Source organism: Lepidochelys kempii, chromosome 4, assembly GCF_965140265.1.
Source record: "Lepidochelys kempii isolate rLepKem1 chromosome 4, rLepKem1.hap2, whole genome shotgun sequence".
Taxonomy (NCBI): Eukaryota; Metazoa; Chordata; order Testudines; family Cheloniidae; genus Lepidochelys; species Lepidochelys kempii.
The window spans coordinates 80,125,722-80,145,624 of NC_133259.1; the positions used below are offsets into that span (position 1 = coordinate 80,125,722).

At 40.5% G+C, this 19,903-nt stretch overlaps 1 protein-coding gene across 1 annotated transcript; it reads right to left on the reverse strand.

Annotated features, from left to right (window-relative positions):
• Nucleotides 1-4,691: 4,691 nt before the first annotated feature.
• CCDC110 (coiled-coil domain containing 110) lies at nucleotides 4,692-13,809 on the reverse strand. The gene is made up of 6 exons (XM_073343192.1): nucleotides 13,779-13,809; nucleotides 13,592-13,696; nucleotides 11,753-11,805; nucleotides 11,040-11,105; nucleotides 8,034-8,144; nucleotides 4,692-6,996 (listed from the first exon to the last, which is right to left on the reverse strand). The coding sequence occupies exons 1-6, from the start codon at nucleotides 13,798-13,800 to the stop codon at nucleotides 4,807-4,809; spliced, it is 2,547 nt and encodes an 848-aa protein (XP_073199293.1). The 5' UTR covers nucleotides 13,801-13,809; the 3' UTR covers nucleotides 4,692-4,806.
• Between the last annotated feature and the right edge of the window lie 6,094 nt (nucleotides 13,810-19,903).

Below are 19,903 nucleotides of genomic sequence, written 5' to 3' on the forward strand. Positions count from 1 at the left end.
AGATTCAAAATCACTAGTAGCAGAGCAAACTGTACTGTATGCCTTCTTGACTGCAGTTCTAAAACTTGACTCCTTGATTACAGATGTAGTGCAGCTGACTGAAATAGCACTATAGTGTTTCTTTACATCCATGTGCGTCTTATCTTTTTGTAACTCTTCCTCTTCTAGCTTCTTTCATATTCCATCAATCTTTCCATTCTCTAACAAATTGGAAACACTGGAGATTTAATTAAAACTTTTAAAGCTTAATTTTAAAAAAATCGATTGAACTTTGTTAGTAGAGATTTTCACAGCTGTCAAGAATGTGGGCCAAGCTCACGTGCCTCTCATAGGAGCTACTGCCTTTCCCCTTATACTGTAAGTTGATTGGGGCAGGAAATGTGTGTTCCTATGTGTCTGTGTTGTGCCTAGCAAAATGGGGTTATTCCTGATTGCCTACCATAATGGGGCCCACTTCTGGTTAGAGCCTCTGGATGCTACTGTTTATTATACAAATAAAAAGTCTGTAGCTTGTCTTTTACTAGCTTCATGGTACTTTCTCTGGTAGAATGCAGGATTTCATCAGAGGCTGCCTTTAAATTGTGCTCCATTAACTATCTAGTATGGAGAAGACATAAGATGTCACAGTAATACAAATACATAGTAATAATAATGTCATTTTCTCTGCTCCCTCCCACTAAAGACAGAGCTAGTCACTTATCCACCCCACAACATGGCCCAGATTCTGATCTCGATACCACAACTATAAATCTGGACCAACTCCTTTTAAGTCAATGGAGTTACTCCATATTTTCACCAGAATTAAATGTAATCCGCATCTTGTCTTTTTACTTCAGTGACCCAAGGACTGAAAATCCTAAAGTCACTGTTGAGTTTGGATCTTCAATGTGGTGGCATAATACCACTGTCTATCACTAGCAAAATTATTTTTTTAAAACATGCTGTTCTAGAAATATTAACATCAGAACAGGAAGACTTTGGGCTTGTCTACACACTGGAATAAAGTACTCTACTGCACACTACCATGTTGTGCATTAATTGGCTGTCTAAACCATGCTGGTGTACACTAGGGAACCTTTAGTTTCAAATAGAACTACAGTAAAGTGGACTAGCAGGGTCTACATGGACCAGTTAATGCACAAGATGGTAGTGCGCTTTAGAAATCACAACCCTATGGAGTGAATAACCCTACCATATAAACAAGACAAGCATTTTAATTCACTTCTTAGTCATTCATTAATTAACTGTAATTGTATATAAATAAAAGGAATGCTAAAATATATTCATAGTATAGTATTATATATCAGGTATATAAATGGTCCTTTCTCACATTTAGCTCCAAATATGGGGGTGTAATGGTGGCAACAAGTACTTATCTCTAATGGAATTCTCTAAACAGGGATTTTTCTGAATAGGCAATTTCCTCCGTACACCATTAAATTTGCACAACATTCAAAGTTTTGAATCCTGGGGAAGTCAGGGTAAATGCACATGGGTTAGTGTACTAGCCTTTCACCTCTAGAGGCCTAAGTTCAGAGTCTGATTTAGGTTACCATTATTAGTAGTATCTATATTACAATTTTGCCCAGCAGTGCCAGTCAGGACAGGGATTCATTGTGCTGTGCAAACAAATAATAAAATAGTCCCTACTCTGAAAAGCTTACAAAGTGAGTGAATGTCACATTCGTCCTTTAGTCCTCGGTTGTCTATCACACCGTTTGAAATGAGTAGCAATCTCTGGACATGTGGTCCAGACTAGAATAGCAGGTGTGTTGCTGGTCAGGGTTAAGCTGTGGTAATTGAATTGTATTATGATGTTTGTACAACATGTGCCTACACTAGATTTCTCATTTTCATGGGAAGTAAATCTACTCACACACACACAAAAAGAGTCCCTATATCCCTTGATACATCTAATGAACTTTAGGTGTCCTCTCTCTCATTTCTGTGCTCTGTACTAGATGGAAACAAATGAGTTCCTCACTACATGAGGAAAAAGTATGGTGAATATGAGTCTCTGGAGGGAATTGATGGGACAGAAATACCACACATATTTGGGGTCGGGAAGAAATTTTCCTCCAGGGCAGATTGGAAGAGGCCCTGGGGGGTTTTCGCCTTCCTCTGTAACATGGGGCACGGGTCACTTGCTGGAGGATTCTCTGCACCTTGAAGACTTTAAACCATGATTTGAGGACTTCAGTAGCTTAGACATAGGTGAAAGGTTTATTGCAGGAGTGGGTGGGTGAGATTCTGTGGCCTACATTGTGCAGGAGGTCGGACTAGATGTTCATAATGGTCCCTTCTGACCTTAATATCTATGAGTCTATGAGTTTCTAGTTACCTTGCTTTATTTTTCATTCAGGGATTTATTTCACAGAACCCTATTTATTTGTGACTAAAAATAATCCCTCAAAAAATAAGGTGTAGTGGGCTAAGAATGTAAACTACAGTCCTCACATCCAGGCTGTGTTGGATCATATTAAAGAAGTTCTGTATTAAAATCACAAATGAGTTTGATTCCCCAGAGTTTCAATTCCAGGGTATTACTAATTAAGAGGTCTCTTGGTTTTTGGTACTGTTTCTCTCCCTCTATGTGTGAAACTTGCAAGCTGCTAATTGTGTTAGTACATTCTAAGACAGAGTCTGTTCTCAAAGCAATTCACCGAGAGAGAGACTCAAAGCAATACTCTAACAACAGAAACAGCACCCAGAGACTCCCCACCCTTTTGTTGTATTAACCATTGTGATTAAAATAGAGATAGAGGATGTATGTGGATGGATGCTTGGTGTGGATAATAACTGAATGATCAGGGAGGTGCCAGCCTAAGAATCCAGTGTCCATCGGCTGAAGAAGGCGTCAAGTGGAAATAACCAGAGGACCCCCCGGAGGGCAGACTGGAATCCACCCAACAGCCTCAAGAATGGGAGAACCAAAGAACAAGATAACATCTTGGAGCCGTCAGGAATGTGCTATCTGCTGATTGATTCAGCAACAGCATGATGAAGCAATTCCCATAGACTGGCATAGGAAGAAATTCCTATAAAAATAGACTCTAAAAAGTGAGAACTTTGGGGTCTGATTCTGCAAACCAACTTCCAGGAGCATCAGATGAGCATCTGACAAGGCCCTGCTCCCTCCTCATGTCCAGGCCACCTGGCCAGTGACTTGGCATGAGCAACTCTAAGGCTGGTAACTATGATAACAACCTTGCAGAACCTCTGTGTGTGTGTGTGTGTGTGTGTGTGTGTGTATGTTTGTATGAATGAATGAATGAATGAATGTGAGAATAAATTTGAGATTGAATGGAATGTTATAGCTATAACTAACTGCTTACTATGATTCTTTCTGTATTCACAATAAATGTGGTATTTTGCCTTTTTCCCTTTAATAAGATCCTGCTGGTTTTTATTTTATTGGTACAACAGCTGCAGTGTGACTACTACACAGAGACTACTTCAGCCCCATAGCTGAAATAGCCAATGTGTGGTATTTCTGTGACGCTCTTCCCTCTCTCAACTCCATGGGCTACGGTAACAGGAATATCCATACAGTAATGGAATCCCACAGGCCCCCTCCCTTCCCCCCTACATATCTATGGCCCTCTCTTGGCATATGTCTGCAGCAGGAAAATGAAATTTGCTAGCAAATGTGTCAAGACATTACTTTAACTAAAACATTTTAAAAAACATTAGAATCTGGTGTAAACAAAGCCATTGCTATTTAAAAAAGATAGTTGGTCATTGTTAACCATAAAGCAAGACTGGATATCTTTCTAAACAATGGGTTTCAGAGTAGCAGCCATGTTAGTCTGTATTCGCAAAAAGAAAAGGAGTACTTGTGGCACCTTAGAGACTAACCAATTTATTTGAGCATAAGCTTTCGTGAGCTACAGCTCACTTCATCGGATGCATCGGAGCTGTAGCTCACAAAAGCTTATGCTCAAATAAATTGGTTAGTCTCTAAGGTGCCACAAGTACTCCTTTCCTTTTTTCTAAACAATATGTTCAGATGGGTATATAATTTAAATTCAAATCCTTGGGTTTGATGCAGGAATAACTGTGTGAAATGCTCAGGGCTGTGTTAGACAGTTTGTCAGACTGAAAGATTACAAAATCAAGGGGGGCAGATCCTCAACTGGGGTAAATTCTGATAGCTCCATTGATTTCAGTGGATCTGTGACAATTTACGTCTGCTGAGGATCTGCTCATATGAATCTATAAAATACAGCCAAGGGTCAAGTGTTCAAAAAAGCATACGGGAGATTTCATATTGTGAAACTTCAAACAAAAAGGAACCGAAAACTGAAATACTGAACAGCAGAATTTTTAATTGGTTTAAAAGAAAGAATGTTTATTACAATTTCTCTGAAGCAAGAGACTGTTGCAGTTTAACTGGAATTGCCTGGAAAAGAAATACAGTTTTCTCTTTAAAATAGTGGGAGTAATTCCTTTGAAGAGATACTTCAGGACAATTAAAAAAACCCAAGTACAACATATCACTCTCAAGGTTCAATCCAGAGCTCATTAAAGTAAATGGAAAAACTCCTATACCTTCAATAGGCTTTGGATCAGACTCTCTTTGAGATTTTGTTTTATTATAATAAAAATTGTGTCTGTACTATGTAGAATCTCTTTTTTCGGAAATTTTAATAAGCAACCAAGACTTAAACTGCCTCAGGCTTAAAAAAAACAAAACACCTAGAGTTTTCCTAAGAAGGGTATTCAAACCAATATACAGCCTGGTAATGGTTTTGGTAAGTAATTTACCAAAAAAGTTAGTTGGTGCTCAAACTGGGTAAATTAATATTAAAACAACACTTGTGCAGTAAGATGTTGCAAAGTACAGCACATACCTTGTGGATTGCATTCTAAAGCTGTATACCTGTAATCAGAAATTTCTTCACAAATTTCAGTGGAATACACGGAGTGATATTTTTCCTTGCCTGAAATGTAACTGTGTTTACTCTGCTCATTAACCAGAACAGTAACTTGGTTCCTTAGATTAACATAATCCTTATGGAGATGGCGAAATTCAAACTGCAATACATCCCTTTCATTTTCTATTGTCCGCAGATGGTTTTCCATTAGTAAACGGTCTTCATTCAATCTTCTGATGTTAGTTTCATATTTGGAAGTATCTTGTTTACATTCCTGCAGTTCTTTTTTAAGAACCTGATTGACCTCTGTGATATTTGCCACCACTGTAGATAAATTCTCCCATTCTCTGTTCATATTCAACAAGTTAGTCTTCAAAATATCCCTTTCTGCTTTTGTATTTTGAAGTTCGGTCAAGAGTTTCTCCTCTGTGTAAGCTTTATCAGACTGGACCTTCTCAAGAGCCTTCTGTATCGTTTGTCTAGCATTAGCACATTCTTGCAATGTCATTTCAAGATCAAGCTTTTTGTCTTTAAGTGATTGCATTATGTGAAGAAGACTCTCCTGTTCAGATTTTGTTACATTTTCTTTTTCTTTCAGTTGCTGTATTTCAATCTGATTTTTTTCAAGTTCTTTTTCAAGTGAGTTCTTTTCTTTTGCAAGCTGGGATGTTTTTATCTCTAGTTTCTGATTTGCTTCTTGCAACACTGAACATTCCTTTTGCAAAGATTCTAGTTCTGCAAAGAGCTTATCTTTTTCACTGGTAACAGCAATCATATTTTCTTGTGCTTTCTGGTTATTAATTTTGAAGTTATCTAATGCTTGCATCATACATTGGTTTTCAGTACAGAGTTGACTCCTCTCTCCCTCAAGAGTTTTCTTTTGGTCTTGAAGTTCTTTGCATTTCTTTAACAATTTTTTCACTTCTTTAATACATTCTTTGCTGTCTCCTTCTGATTTAACTAATCTGACTTGCATGCTTTTCTTTTCTTCAACTAAATCCTTAATTTGCTTCTCATACTGTGAATTTATCTCTCTTAGAGACCTTATGATAACAGTAAGAGGTTTCATTTTTGACTTGAGAGTTACATTTTCATTCTCAAGTTCCATCACTTTCTTTTGCAAGTGTTTAGAATCTTTCAGGGAATTTTGTAACTCTTCCATTTTTGCGGTGTACTCATCAGCTCTGATTTCATAGACGTTCTGATTTCCAAGCTTTAGTAACCTTTGGTTTATGATGTGCAGCTGCTTTTCTTTTTCTTTCTGTAGTTTCTCTATGTGATCGAACATTAGTAATTTATCTTTTACGGTTTTAGAAATGACATTTAACTGGAATGTGCCAACAGCACTGTCAGTGCTATGCAATTCTTTGTTTTTGTTCTTGGTTTCAGTTTCTGTTTGTGTACTGCATGGAGTTATATGAGAAGAATTCTGTGAGCTGTCACATTCAGAGTCTTTATTAAATTCTTGACCAAGACTCAGATTATTTCTTTTAAGGGAAACCAGAGCAACATGCAAACAGTCTGCCGATTCCTCAGATTCTGAAATTTCCCTTGATTTTAAGTCCATATGTAATTTCTCTCTAGATAAAAAAAGAGCAGATTTTTCTTGGTCTTGTTCTGACATATCATCAAAAACATTACTTTTACTACAGGAAATATTTTGATGTCCAAATGCATGTGCTAGTTCCTGTTCATGAGACTTTTGAAGTTCTTGTTTCAATGGCTTGATAGAATAGCTAAAGTTGTCTGTTAAATGAAGTTCATCACTATATTTGAAAAGAGGCATAAGAGCTTCATCCAAAATTACTTGCTCATTAGGAGACACCATACTTTCAGCCTCCAAATTAGTACAAGGTAGAAAACATTCATATTTGGCATAATCTTTCAATTTACAATCATTTTTTAGAGCAATCATAGTTTTGTTTTTAATTGGTTCTACTGAGTTTTCAATCTTTCCAGTTTCTACAGCTTTTAATGAAATCTGATGTGAAATATTTACATCACTGACCACATTTCCAAAGATAATATTAGAATTTGCTTCCACAGATTGAGTGGTACAGAGTTTCTTATCAAGATGAAATTTCTTCTTAGACAATGGTGTTTCTGGACTCCCTGTAGGCTACAAAAACCAATAACAATCATGCTATAATGGCTGTAATTTTTCACAATACTGGAGGCACAAGACAAATTTGTTGTAAAGTCTAAGTATCATGCAAAACTGGTAGAGATTTTATCTGCCAGCACAATCTTTCTGTCTAACATAAGGAAAGACATATTGAGACTGTTAATCTTTCCAAGAGAATTGGAAAGGAGAGATCACAATACTCCAACAAACTTAAGAAATTGTATAATAGACCCTATTTCATTTGTCAGTCTTCTGTTTTCTCTCGAAAGCCTACTAATGTTGCATATAGCACTTAACCGTTTTTCCAGAAAGCAAAGCATCCTATCAGCTATAGAGAGGAACACTATTTTAGAAAAGGCCAGTTCCAAGGCACAGGGAGTCAATAAGTCTTTTTACTGACTTCACTGCACTCTGGATCAGGCCCAAAGAGCTGACTCAGCATGTTGAGTCCTCTAGGAACATTTGCAGCAGGGGAAAGACAAGCTAATGGCCAAATCTTACACAACTAGTCCCACTGGATTCAATAGGTCTACTCAAGTAAGGCAAGCAGGACTTGGTGCTAAATCTGTGTTTAAAAATATGTTGTTTACTTAGCACTTCACAGGAGTGAGACAAACTCTGCCCTCAGACACACATACAAAACCCTCATTATATTCAATAGGAGCTGTTCCCTTAATACAATCCAAAGCTTTAGCATAGTTTGGAGGCCCTGGTTGAAATCTTATTTACAGTAGAAAAGGAACAGTGCTTTAACCATGTTAGGGGACAACTTTGTTGTTATTATGTCCCCCAACATGACTGTTTTTCTAGACTTCAATTAGTGTTCTCTTAAGATAGAATTATGGTGAACTTATACTATAAATAAGACCATTATTTATGTTAGGAAGGAAATTACCATGGGCATGTTTTGTGCCCAGAATTTCCCTTTGCTTTGATAATGTTTTACAGAAAACATACAGTTCTCAGGAACAGCAATCCAACAAAATATTATATTGTACAACTCAGCTGCACGTATGGATTAAGTAACATACCACAGCCATCTCGAGAGGTGTGCTGGTCATTGGAAGATTGTCTTGGCTGCGTTGTTGAGTTTTTATGTCAATTATATTTTTATTCAGTATCTCACTGATTTCAGATTGAACCTGAAACAGATGTATGGAGACTGTTAATCTTTCAACGACATCTACAGAAAAGCATAGAATCATATAATCACAGAAATGAACAACTGGAAGGGACATCGACAGGTCATCTTGCCCAATGCCCTGCATGGAGGCAGGACTAAATATTATCTAAACCAGGGTTTCTCAACCTGGGGGTCAGGACCGGGTTGCCAGAATGTTTCAAAGGGTTGTGTGGCAGCTCCTGAGGCTACTGTCCCATGTGGCTGGCTGGGCTCGCCTCCCTGGTCCAGGCACTGCAACCTCTGTGGTCCCAGTGCCCAGCTATCATGACGACGGGAATCCAGGTAGGCCAAATTTGAATGAGTGGCACTGCAACCCCATAAGCCAGGTCACAGCTCCACTCACACAAATTTGGTGCAGTCAGAGGGGCGGGGCCAAACTGGAATGGTGCTGCAGCCCTGGAGTGGAGAGCCAAGCCCAAGCAGGCCCACAGCACAAGAGCTGCAGGAGCCGCCACTGTGGGGTAAGTGCCCAGCAGGATCTGACCAAAATCACCCCAGGGCCTCCGCCCCCAGACTATTTACTGGCTGTGACGCTCTGTACTTCAAAGCAGCACTGGAATCCCCATATTCACCACTGTCATATAATTATGATATGTTTTGTAGAAAGTATGTCTTGTGAGGTATCATTTTAAAAGTCTTGATCTGTTGAATATTAATATCCTGTTGGATTGTATGTGCTATCATTGTATGTGAAGTTATGAAGTTTTGCTGCATGTGTGTTACTGAAATATGTTGTGAGGTTGGGAACACCGACGACCAGCCTTTCAGGTACAATAATGAAGTAGCCAGATACGCTGATGTCCGATTAAAGGGAATCGACACTCCCAACAATCATCACAGAAGACTTCTCAGAGAGAGAATGTATACAATGGAGACTGCTTGACCGATGTAATAGCTCCAGCAGGCTGGAAGAAACTATAAAGGAGGGGATGTGACATCATGACTTGGCCCCACTTCCACCACAACTCAACACTGGAAACACATCTGAAGGACAAAGACTTTGAACTAGGAAGGGTTGTCCCAGGCTGTGTATTAAGGAATGATACCATCTGTCAGGGTGACACTGCTTGATTCAAATACCGTTTAGTTTATAGAATTCAGATTGCAAATTTAATTTAATTTCTTAGGTAATTTCTTAGGTAACTAACACTCCAGTTGAGGCCTTATTAGTGCTGAGTAGAGTGGAAGAATTACTTCTTGTTTCTTACTTACAACATTCCTTCTGATACATCCCAGATCGATGCAAAAAAGTAAACAACAGTATTACTTTGTTGACTCATATTTAGTTCATGATCCACTATAACCCCCAAATCCTTTTCTGCAGTATGCCTTCCTAGGCAGTCATTTCCCCTTTTTGTATTTGTACAATTGATTAGTGCTTCCTAAGTGTAGTACTTTGCATTTGTCTTGAATTTCATCCTATTTATTTCAGACCATTTCTCCATTATGTTAAGATCATTTTGAATTCTAATCCTGTCCTCTGAGATCCTTGCAACTCTTCCCAGCTTTGTATCATCCACAAACTTTATAAATGTATTCTCTATGCCATTATCCAAATGATTTATGAAGATATTGAACAGAACCAGAACCAGGACAGATCCCTGTGGGACCCCACGCAATATGCCCTTCCAATTTGATTGCAAAACATTGATAACTACTCTCTGAGTAAACTTTTTCAAACAGTTGTGCACAACGCACCCACCTTATAATTGGTTTATCTGGGCAGTATTTCGCTAGTTTGTTTATGAGAATGTCATGTGAGACAGCGTCAAAAGCCTTACTAAAGGCAAAATCTATCACATCTACTGCTTCCTCCCACCTACAAGGCTTGTTTCCCTGTCAAAGAAGGATATTAGGTTGGTCTGACATGATTTGTTCTTGACAATCCATGTTGACTGTTACTTATCATCTTTCCGCCTATGTAGAAATATTTCATTTTTGGAAGATACACAATTGATAAAGGATTACTCTCTCCACATGAAAACAAGACTAGATTGCTAAGCTCATCTTTTCCCTAGGCATATGCAAATGGATGGCAGGGATTAATAGTTTCACTATCCACGACAGTGTATAAAGTTAAGTATATGCTCAGTTCTTTGCAGCATCATGACCTTATTTTTTTACACTAGAAAGTGAGTTGAAAAAGTGCAGAACACTGTTCCTGAAATGGTAGTCTAGCATTTTTGGGGAAGTGGTGTTTTAAAAGTAGGGGCCAAATTCTGCTCTCCCTTAGACTGATCAGGAATAACTCCTTTGAAGTCAGTGGAGTTATTTCAGATTTAAACCACTGTGAGAGACTTTGGCCCCCTCTCTTTTTCTAATTCAGCTCCTTTTCCCCTGCAACACTGCCTGTTTTGAGGTCCTCCTTGGCACTGTGATGGTGCAGTGTAAGAATCTAGATAGAATGTATAGAATAAACTACCTTATGAATTATTTTACTGTATGTTGAGTAGCAGATAAAACACATATTTAACATGCACAGTAAGCTAAATATAGCTTTAATAAGCTAAGTAACTGTAATGTTCTTTTAAATTGTGTATAATAAAAACAGGATCCTGTTTCTAAGGATAAAATATGTTTCAGCTATTGGCAATACCAACAGCTTAAGTGGTCATGTTTATTAATTTTATAAGAATTAGGAAATTCATTTTCAGAGAATCAGCATAGTCTTTGATTTTTAACACAGACTACAGTATTAACAGAGCTATTGGTCTGTTTTATCAAGTTTTGTGCAAAATAAAGTTGTTTGGTTTGGGATTTTTGTTAAGATACCCAGGTCAGTACCTAAAAAGTTAGTATAGGAGATTGTTGGGTTTTTCCTTTTATTTTAGGAATACTTAACTTCTGCTCTTACCATGTTAACATTCAGCAGAGTCTGTTGCCGAAGTGCCTGAAATGATTTCAGCTGTTGTTGAAGGATCTAAATTTGTAAAATGAATAATAGAAAGCTGAGAGGTTTGTACAGATTGAGGTGAGTTAGAACAATTCTCTTTATTATACTTGCATTTTCCCTTTCAGTTCTAGATTGCCAGTTTGGACCCACCCTCACAGACTAGCTAGAGAAAGTTTTTACTGTCCAATGGCTATTTAGTGCCTTATCTGAAATGAATTGGGAGTTTCCAACACTTTTCCTATTCAGATTCATTTGGAAAAAGAATTCCTGTGTGAATGTATCTGAACTGGATCACAAGCATTCACATACACAATGAATACATGAGCTAGAGGAATGAGTATAAATTGGGCAAAAAGGTTCCTAATTTTCACAGTTTGCTTAGGAAGCATGTTCCCAACTAGTGGAAGAAGGGGAAGAAGGAGGTAAGAGACATTGTATGGACATAGTCAAATAAATCAGGTTAAAAAAGGTACAACACTTGTTTATATTTAAAAGAAACTGCAGTTGAAAAGATATTTAGTGGTAAACTACATTGCCTCAGACTACATCAGCAAATCGGTCTTCCTGCTGGAAACTTTAGCACTATATACAGTTATGGATGTACTGAAACAATTAGTTTAGTTATTAAGCTTCAAAAATGTTTTGTGCTAATAATTTGGATTAATTTAGCATACTTTTAGTGCTGATTGCGGTTGGATTTGACTTTCTGTTCCTGATGTATAATTATCTGAAAAATAAAAGCATCAAACCCTACAGTTATAATATCTATAATTCACAGGCAGAAATCTTAAATGTCTAGTAAGAGAGCAATGAAAGAGAGAGAGAGAGAGAGAGAGAGATCAGCTCTGCACTGGTGCTCAAACTGGAGAGGAGGGGGGAAATCTTGTTCCTTCCCTAGCCTGGTACCAGCTGATGATTTAATGATGGCTTGACTGTTTCCACAAGAAAAAGATTCCCAGCCTTTGGATGGGCAGAGGATGATTCCCCCTTCCAAACCCACGCCATTCAAATGGTGAGACATCCTCTCCAGACCACACCATGCTAACTTAACTTTCTCTTGGAAAAGCTAACAAGCATGTTTGTTAGTGTTGCCAACTCTCATGATTTTATCTTAAGTCTCATGATAATTATTGTTTTCCTTAAAACCCTGGCTCCTGGAGTCAAGTGGATATGTGATGATTTCAGCCTTTATTCCTAAAGAAAAAGTAAGTTTCTAGCCTTTGTGGCTGTGGAGAAAGCTTCAAAATATGACACGAGTGCATTCTAAAGGTTCAAAAAGCAGAAGGCAAATAAAAAGAACACCAAATCTATTATTTTTACATAAACTCATGATTTTTGGTGAGCCTGACTCATGATTTTTGAACATTTGGGGTTGGCAATATTGGTGTTAGCTTACTCCTGGTGGACCCTTCATCCTGTTGCATGTGGCCAAGTGAGAGCACTAGGCAGCAGAAGAATGAAGCGGGGCCAAACCCATCATTTTAATCTGGGGAGTGTGCCTTTAGGGCCCTTGCCTGTTTCATTCTAGTCCAGTGGTTTTCAACCTCTGGTACATGGAGCCCTGGGGGTCTGCAGACATCTGTACCTCCATTCAAAAATTTTTAGGGGTCAGCAAATAAAGGTTGAAAACCATTGCTCTAGTTCATGAGGAATATCACTTCAAAACATGCTCCTGAGAACTTGGCAGCTAACTTATCACTTGCTTTTCATTTGCATCTAAAGACCATGAGTTCCTCCAGTCCTTCAGCAGAGGGCCCCTATCAATTTGTGAGGAATTTAAGCTTTTGTTACAAAAAATAATTCTAGGTTGTGAAGAAAACTTTCTGACTGTGCCCCATATGCAGCAAAGCCTTCCTGGGTATGCAGGCAGCTTGGGACGCTAGCAGGGAGAGGTGTGAACTGCTCCTATTCATCTCACTGGTGTGTTAACTCTGAAGACCAGTGATGACAATTTAAATGGCAACACTATTAATTGTTTCATTCCTGCCCATTTTGGCAGAAAGACCCAGTGCTCCATCACTACATCCCCATAACGTGATTCCTCTGCACATCCTCTGCTGCGGTAGCTGCTTCTGGCCTTTCGCCACTGGCCTGGCTTTGCTGGCACCCGGGGCTGTTCATTACATTTCATTCAGAGCAGCCTCTGCCTTAGTACCTGGGGTGAGGCTGCCACATGTCCCCAGGTTCAGGGATTGATCCCCATTTGCCTCAAGCTGGCTGTGGACATTCAAGGAGTCATGAATATATTTGTGGTGCTAAAGCAGGGTGATGAGATGTCACCACACAGTGAGGATGCAATGACATCACACCACATCACATAGCGAGGATGCAGTGACATCACACCAATCACACTGTGAGCATGCAGTGACATCACACCAATCACACTGCGAGGATGCAGTGACATCATACCCCATCAGACTGCAAGGATGCAATGACATCACTGCACATCATGGTGCCCCCCAGGGGCAGATGCCAATGGGGACCCTGCATTTTGGGCAGAGGGAGACTCTTACCCGGTCCTGCCTCCTCGCAGCTGGCCAGGGCCCTGGAGACGGAGAGCGGCAGGGGGTCCGACCCCTGCCCCCTGCTCCCGCCACTGCTGTCCCCGCAGTCCTTCCCTGCAACGCAAACGGAATCATCAAACTCTGTAACTACGCCCGCCCGAGCAGTCCCCCAACCCGGCCTGCGCGTGTGACTCACTGTGTTCACCGTCTTGTCTCATCTTGTCCTGCGCCCGCCCGCACTCGCTTTGCCTCTCACTGATCCGGACTGCCCAACGTGTTCCGCCTCAGTTCGCGTTGCCAGGTAACGGTTCTCATGGAAGCGGAGGCGGTGCAAGACAGGCAGCCGTTGCTCCCTGCTCCCGAGGCACGCGCGCCCCCTGGAGGCCACGAGACCCCCCCGCCACGCGCCCCTCTTTCTGCTAGGAGCCTCGCGCCCCCTGGTGGCGCAAACGCCCTTGGAGCTTTCGGTTAGTCGCAGGCCGAAGGGAGGGAGCTCGCTGGCTGCGTCCGGCACAGGGGGGGCATGGGAGGAGCCGAGTCTGTGCTGTGTTAGTGGCCGTTTGTGGAGCGGAGGAAGGTAACTGTATGGTGCTCTGCACAGTGGGGGCTGGTGCAGGAGGCTACACGGTGTGGGGATGGGCAGTCTGGGAATGCACAGAGAACAGTCCAACTGCATTGCACTGAGCCCCTTTGGTGCAAAGCACATCCCCTGCCCTGCGAACTGTGCCCCCTCTCCAGCCCCTGGCAATTCCCCCTCCCCCGCACACCCAAACCTCACCCACTTAGCACGACCCCACTACTACCAGCTCACTCCACAGTGGGGGCTTTTCTGAGAGCCCTACCTGCTGCAATCAGGTCACAGCTTTCCTTAAAAGCCAGCAAGCTGCCAGCTCCCATGGCACAGAGAAAAGCTTGACTGGGAACCTAAAAGGCTCCAGCCTCAGCCGGGAGGGAAAATGAAAAGAACCCAAGAGCTATTATTTTGTAAATCTCATGCTTTTTGTCCATAGTTTCATGATTTGCTGGGACTTGACTCACAAACAATTAGGGTTGGCAATACTGTAGCACAATAGGGCAAGTGAAGATGTTTCTTTCTCTACACACCCCGTTGCCCCAGTAAGTCTCTTCCTCTGCCCAGGCCAGGCATTGGAAAGCATGCTGTTGTTTTACTCTTCATACATAATTTTTCACACCCTGTTGTTGATAATAAGCCCTGGGAAATTTAAAACAAATGTAATTCCTTGTCAGTTTCGTTATCTACACTGCTCCTACTTCACTGGACTGTTACTGCAACTATTATGTTGCGATGATAATGGGTGCCATGAGGAGGGCTGGAGGGGGGGATCCTTGCTGGCAGGGTTGCTCGTGGCCCTTGTCGGGTCGCGCAACAAACCATGACCTACCCCGTAGGTGAGTAAGGAGTCACGGAAGAGGCAGACCTGCTGGTAGGCTGCAGCTGCCTGCTTCCCGGTCCTTTTACCCTCCGCCATGAGGGCCCTCGCGGCCCAGAGGATTTGATGGAAGTCCCCTCATCGCTGGACTGTTACTGCAGGTGGGCAGACAGGCTTGCTTTAGCAGTGGTCAGTACTGAGACTGATTTTTAGTAATGCATGTTGGGGTTTTTTTGTTGAAAGAACTTAATCATATTTTATTTAAAGAAATAACTTAGGAAAGTGAATCAAAGTTCAGATTAATTTCTTATCTCTCTGCCTATTTAAGGTTATTATATGGCTCCCATTACCGTAATATCTATGTGCCTCCCAATCTTTAATGTATTTATCTTTACAGTACCCCTGTGAGGTAGGGAAGTGTTGTTGTCCCCATCTTACAAATGGGGAGCTGAGGCACATACGCAGGCTAAGGCCTGGATGCTCAATGGCATCCAGGTGCCCAACTGCCATTGAGGATCAGGGCCTAACGGTATGTCTATACTGCAGCTGGGAGTGGGTTTTGCAGTACAGGTAGACAGAGTAACACTAGCTGGGCTTGAACTAGTGCACTAAAAATGGCAGTGTGTATGGGCCAGTCAAGCCTACCATGGGTCTGAGTTCAGGTTACTAGTCTGAGGCTCTGCCAGAGGCACAATGTTGGCATTGTTGTTTTTAGCCCCAGTAGCATGAGTCTGTTTGCCTGGGTTGGAAGGCTTGCTCCCTGCTGCAGTGTAGACATACCCTAAGTTACTTTCCCAATGTCACTTGGGAAATATGTGGTGGAGCAGGGACTTAAACCCAGGTCTCCCAAGTCCTAGGTTAGCACCATAAACACTGGACCATCCTTCATCTCCCCTAACAAAAAATCAATAAAACTGACAACATATATACCAAACCCTGTTCATTCAATTGCTTTTGTTATTTCCTAGTGACTAACCTTTATCTACATGTTGTCTACTTAAAGTCTGATCAATAATCCTTATTCACATGAATAACCTTTATTCATGTAAGTAGTAGTCCTATTGAACTAAGAGGCTACTCATGATTAAATTTCTCGTGAATAAAGATTTCAGGATTAGGTTCTTAGATGGTAAATTCTTTGGGGCAGAGATATTCTTTTTACTTGTTTATAAGACATCTGTCAGACTTTTGATATATAGATAGGACACTTTTGTTGAAAAAACAACAGCAAATGGTTGATCAAGTCAATATTCTACCATGAGGCAATCCTACCATAGTGGACGTATTCTAAATCTTACACTTTAGCCCAGGGGTGGCCAACCTGAGCCTGAGAAGAAGCCAGAATTTACCAATGTACATTGCCAAAGAGCCACAATAATATGTCAGCAGCCCCACATCAGCTGCCCCCCGCTCCCAGTGCCTCCCACCCACCGGCAGCCCTGCCAATCAGCGCCTCCCCCTCCCTCCGCGCACCTCCCAATCAGCTGTTTTGCGGTGTGCAGGAGGCTCTGGGGGAGAGGGGGAGGAGCGAGGGCATAGCAGGCTCAGGGGAGGGGGTGGGAAGGGGTGGAGTGGGGGCAGGGCCTGTGGCAGAGCCAGGGGTTGAGCAGTGAGCAACCCCCAGTACATCGGGGCTGGAGCTACAGGCACCAACTTACCAGAGTCGGTGCCTATACAAGGAGCCGCATATTAACTTCTGAAGAGCCGGATGTGGCTCCAGAGCCGCAGGTTGGCCACCCGTACTTTAGCCCATACATCAAATGTTAAACTTCTATATTTAATATCACAGTTTACCTCACAGTTTACATTACACAGATATTTAATATCTCACAGTTTACTTGAGACACTAAAGTTTTTTATGCCCACTACTATACATAAGCCAGAAGTGTGTGTGGTAGAGTCTGTTATCTGTAGATAAAATTCATCTTGAGGGTCCTGATTTCAAATTGTGTGAAGTCATTTCCCTGACTTTTCCTGGGGGAAGGAAAATGGTCTTAATGCATAGGCCATAGCCTGAAAAAGGGTTTTCAATTTTGGAGATACTGTATTAGAGAGGTTTTCAGTCTTTATACTGTGGCCCGATTTTTTGTTATATAATTTTCATTTACAAAGTTTGCACATGTGTTCATGGCATTGGATGATTATATATGAACAAAATTAGATAAATACAAAAAAATCTGGGAAAGTTGGAGGTCATTACTGAGGGAAGGTCTGCAGGCTGTCATAGGCTGTCACAAAGACAAAAAGAGCTCTCTGTTCTACAGGGATACTATCTCCAGATCACATTTGGATCATGACTCTCAATGCAGAAGAACTGAATAGCCATAATATTTAAGTTTCTCAGACTCTCCAAATAGCTCTAGTGTTTATGCAGAAGTACACGATTAGTGAGCCCTTCATACACCTGTCAATGGACAGCTGAAGAGTCTAGGGACTGGAGGTAGTCCAGCAGTATTACACAACAACAATAAAATGTAAATCCTATACTTAGATACCTACTATGAAGCCAGAAATAAATGTTTGTCATTTTCTTGGCCTCATAATTTTTTCTAAAGTTTTGGCCTATGATTGAGATCCAGGGCATAAAGGAATACTAAATATATCACAGTAGCTTCCTGTATAATTCTTATTGGAGAAAAGAAAAGCTTTTCACCTACCAAGACCAGATTTCAGCATTCAGTATTTCCATTCAGCAGCTGAGGACGTCTTTAACATTAATGCAGAGGAAACAGAATCCTTAAATCAGATTTTGGCAACTAAGTAGAGAGAGAATTGATTTTTCAATTAAAAAATATATATTTATTTGATATTTAGAGTCATGTTCTCCACTTCAGGCCTTATTTGAATCTCATCCCAAATAAAACCAATGGCATTCTATTGTCTTCAGTGGAAATTTACACCAGTGTAAGGGAGCTCAGAATAAGGCCCTTTTACTTTAGTGAGATTATGCTGGGTATAACTGAAGGAAGAATTTGTCTGAGAAATTTCAGTTGTATCATACTACAGTGTTAGGGATTTTTTAAAATAAGGCATTTAAATTCACCCTTAAGTGGCAGCAGTAGATAAAGTATTTCAATTTTGTGATAGACCTTATTTCAAGGGAAAATTTTAATTAAAATACCCAGCCTTCCTGTCAATTCAAGGAGACTACCAACCTTTTTAAAAGACCATTTTATAATATGAAATATCTGGGAAGGAGGAGGGGAGCCTATGCTGTCAAGCAATATGACATAACAGGAAAGAAACCAAATTGCTTAGGCTGATGACAGTGGTGGAATTCACTATCTTAATAATGTAAAGAATAATGTGCAGGCTTAGTTGCTCCATGGTTCTTATATGAATGTGTTTGAATAATGGACATTCCCCAGAACATTTAAGTTTTATCATCAGCGAAGATGGTGACACAAAAAACAGTGAGTTTTCCCACTGATGTAAATAGAGGTTTACACATACATGCTCCCTAATGTTAGTGGGAGTCTGCATCTAAATCACAAGTGTATCAGTCAATAGGAGAATAAATCCCTTAGTATACTACCAGTTTTAGATCACCCAAGACAGACGCTATAAATAAGAATATTAAAGACCCACTGTGAAGTAGAGCAGTTACCTGGAAGAAACCTCTTCATAAATTTAAGAAACATCTCTCCAATCTAGTCCATCCAAGAGGTGATTATGCTTCTGGTAGAATGATCTGAAAAGGGAATAGAGGGCCAGATTCTTAGCTGATGTGAACTGATGTAGTTCCATTGCCTGTTTACAACAGCAAATAGTCTGGCCTAGAGTATTTTATGAGGTTCCCAATCCATCAGTGTAGATATGAACATAAGTAGTAGCACCTTATTGGATTCCTGGAAAGACAAAAAGGCCTGTTAGATATTCTAAACCCTTGTGTTCAGGTTAAATAAACTTCCAAAGCTCTAACAAGGTCAACCTTGTAATTCAAAATAAAAGATTGAGTAATACAACAGCTTCCTAATGATATAGTACAAGTGAATCCCAAAGTTAACATGAAAGCAGGAAGCATGAACATCCTGGCAGAGAGATTGTCCTCTGCTGATGTGTATATAAGCGGAAATAAAGCAAATACAGTGGAACCCCATTTATCTGATCTAATTGGGACCAGGGCCAGATCGGATAATCAGAAATTCAGATGATCAGGAGAATGGGCAAAGAGCTTTCTATCCATTATTTTAAGATGCAGAGTTGCTTTTACACTAGTTGACACCTCCTGGAAGCAGCAGCAGCAATAATAATAATTTTCAGACTTCTTTTCAATAATTTTGCCAGCACTGCCACATGTTTTGTAAATACAGTAGGTGAACTTTTCAGATCAGAGAGGAATATCTTGTACTTGAACATTTCCTTGTCTCAGAAACTGGCAGTGAGCCCCCCTCCTCATAGGGATCAGAAAATAAGCATGTTTTAGATCTAAAATGCCAGTCAACTTCTTGGCCTCCACCAGCTGCAAAAGCTGTTTAGCAGTGAGCATGTGGAATCCTTTGAAACTTCATAAAATAGTATATCTGTATGGGATGAAAGGGTCCTGGTTTTTGGGGACAATGGAATACAGTATTTTGAATGAACTTCTTGGCCTCGAAGAAAGTCATGTAACTATCCCTATTGGATCCTTCTTTTTATATGGGTGCATACACTATTTGAGATGGCTTGTTGACCCAGAAAAAACGAACTGAAATACCTTTGCAAATGATTACTAACCACTCAATGACCCCATGTAATATTTTACCATATTTGAAGGAGAAATCAGTCTTTGTTCTACAGAGTAAACATTTTAAGATGTGAGAGACGTTATCTCAAAATGCGGGTTAAAGCTTTTGTATTGGAAGACCTATGAGAGATCCCTCATTCACCACCAGCTCCTCAATTTGATTACTCATATAAGAAGATTGATAAGATTAGGAATGAAAGGATT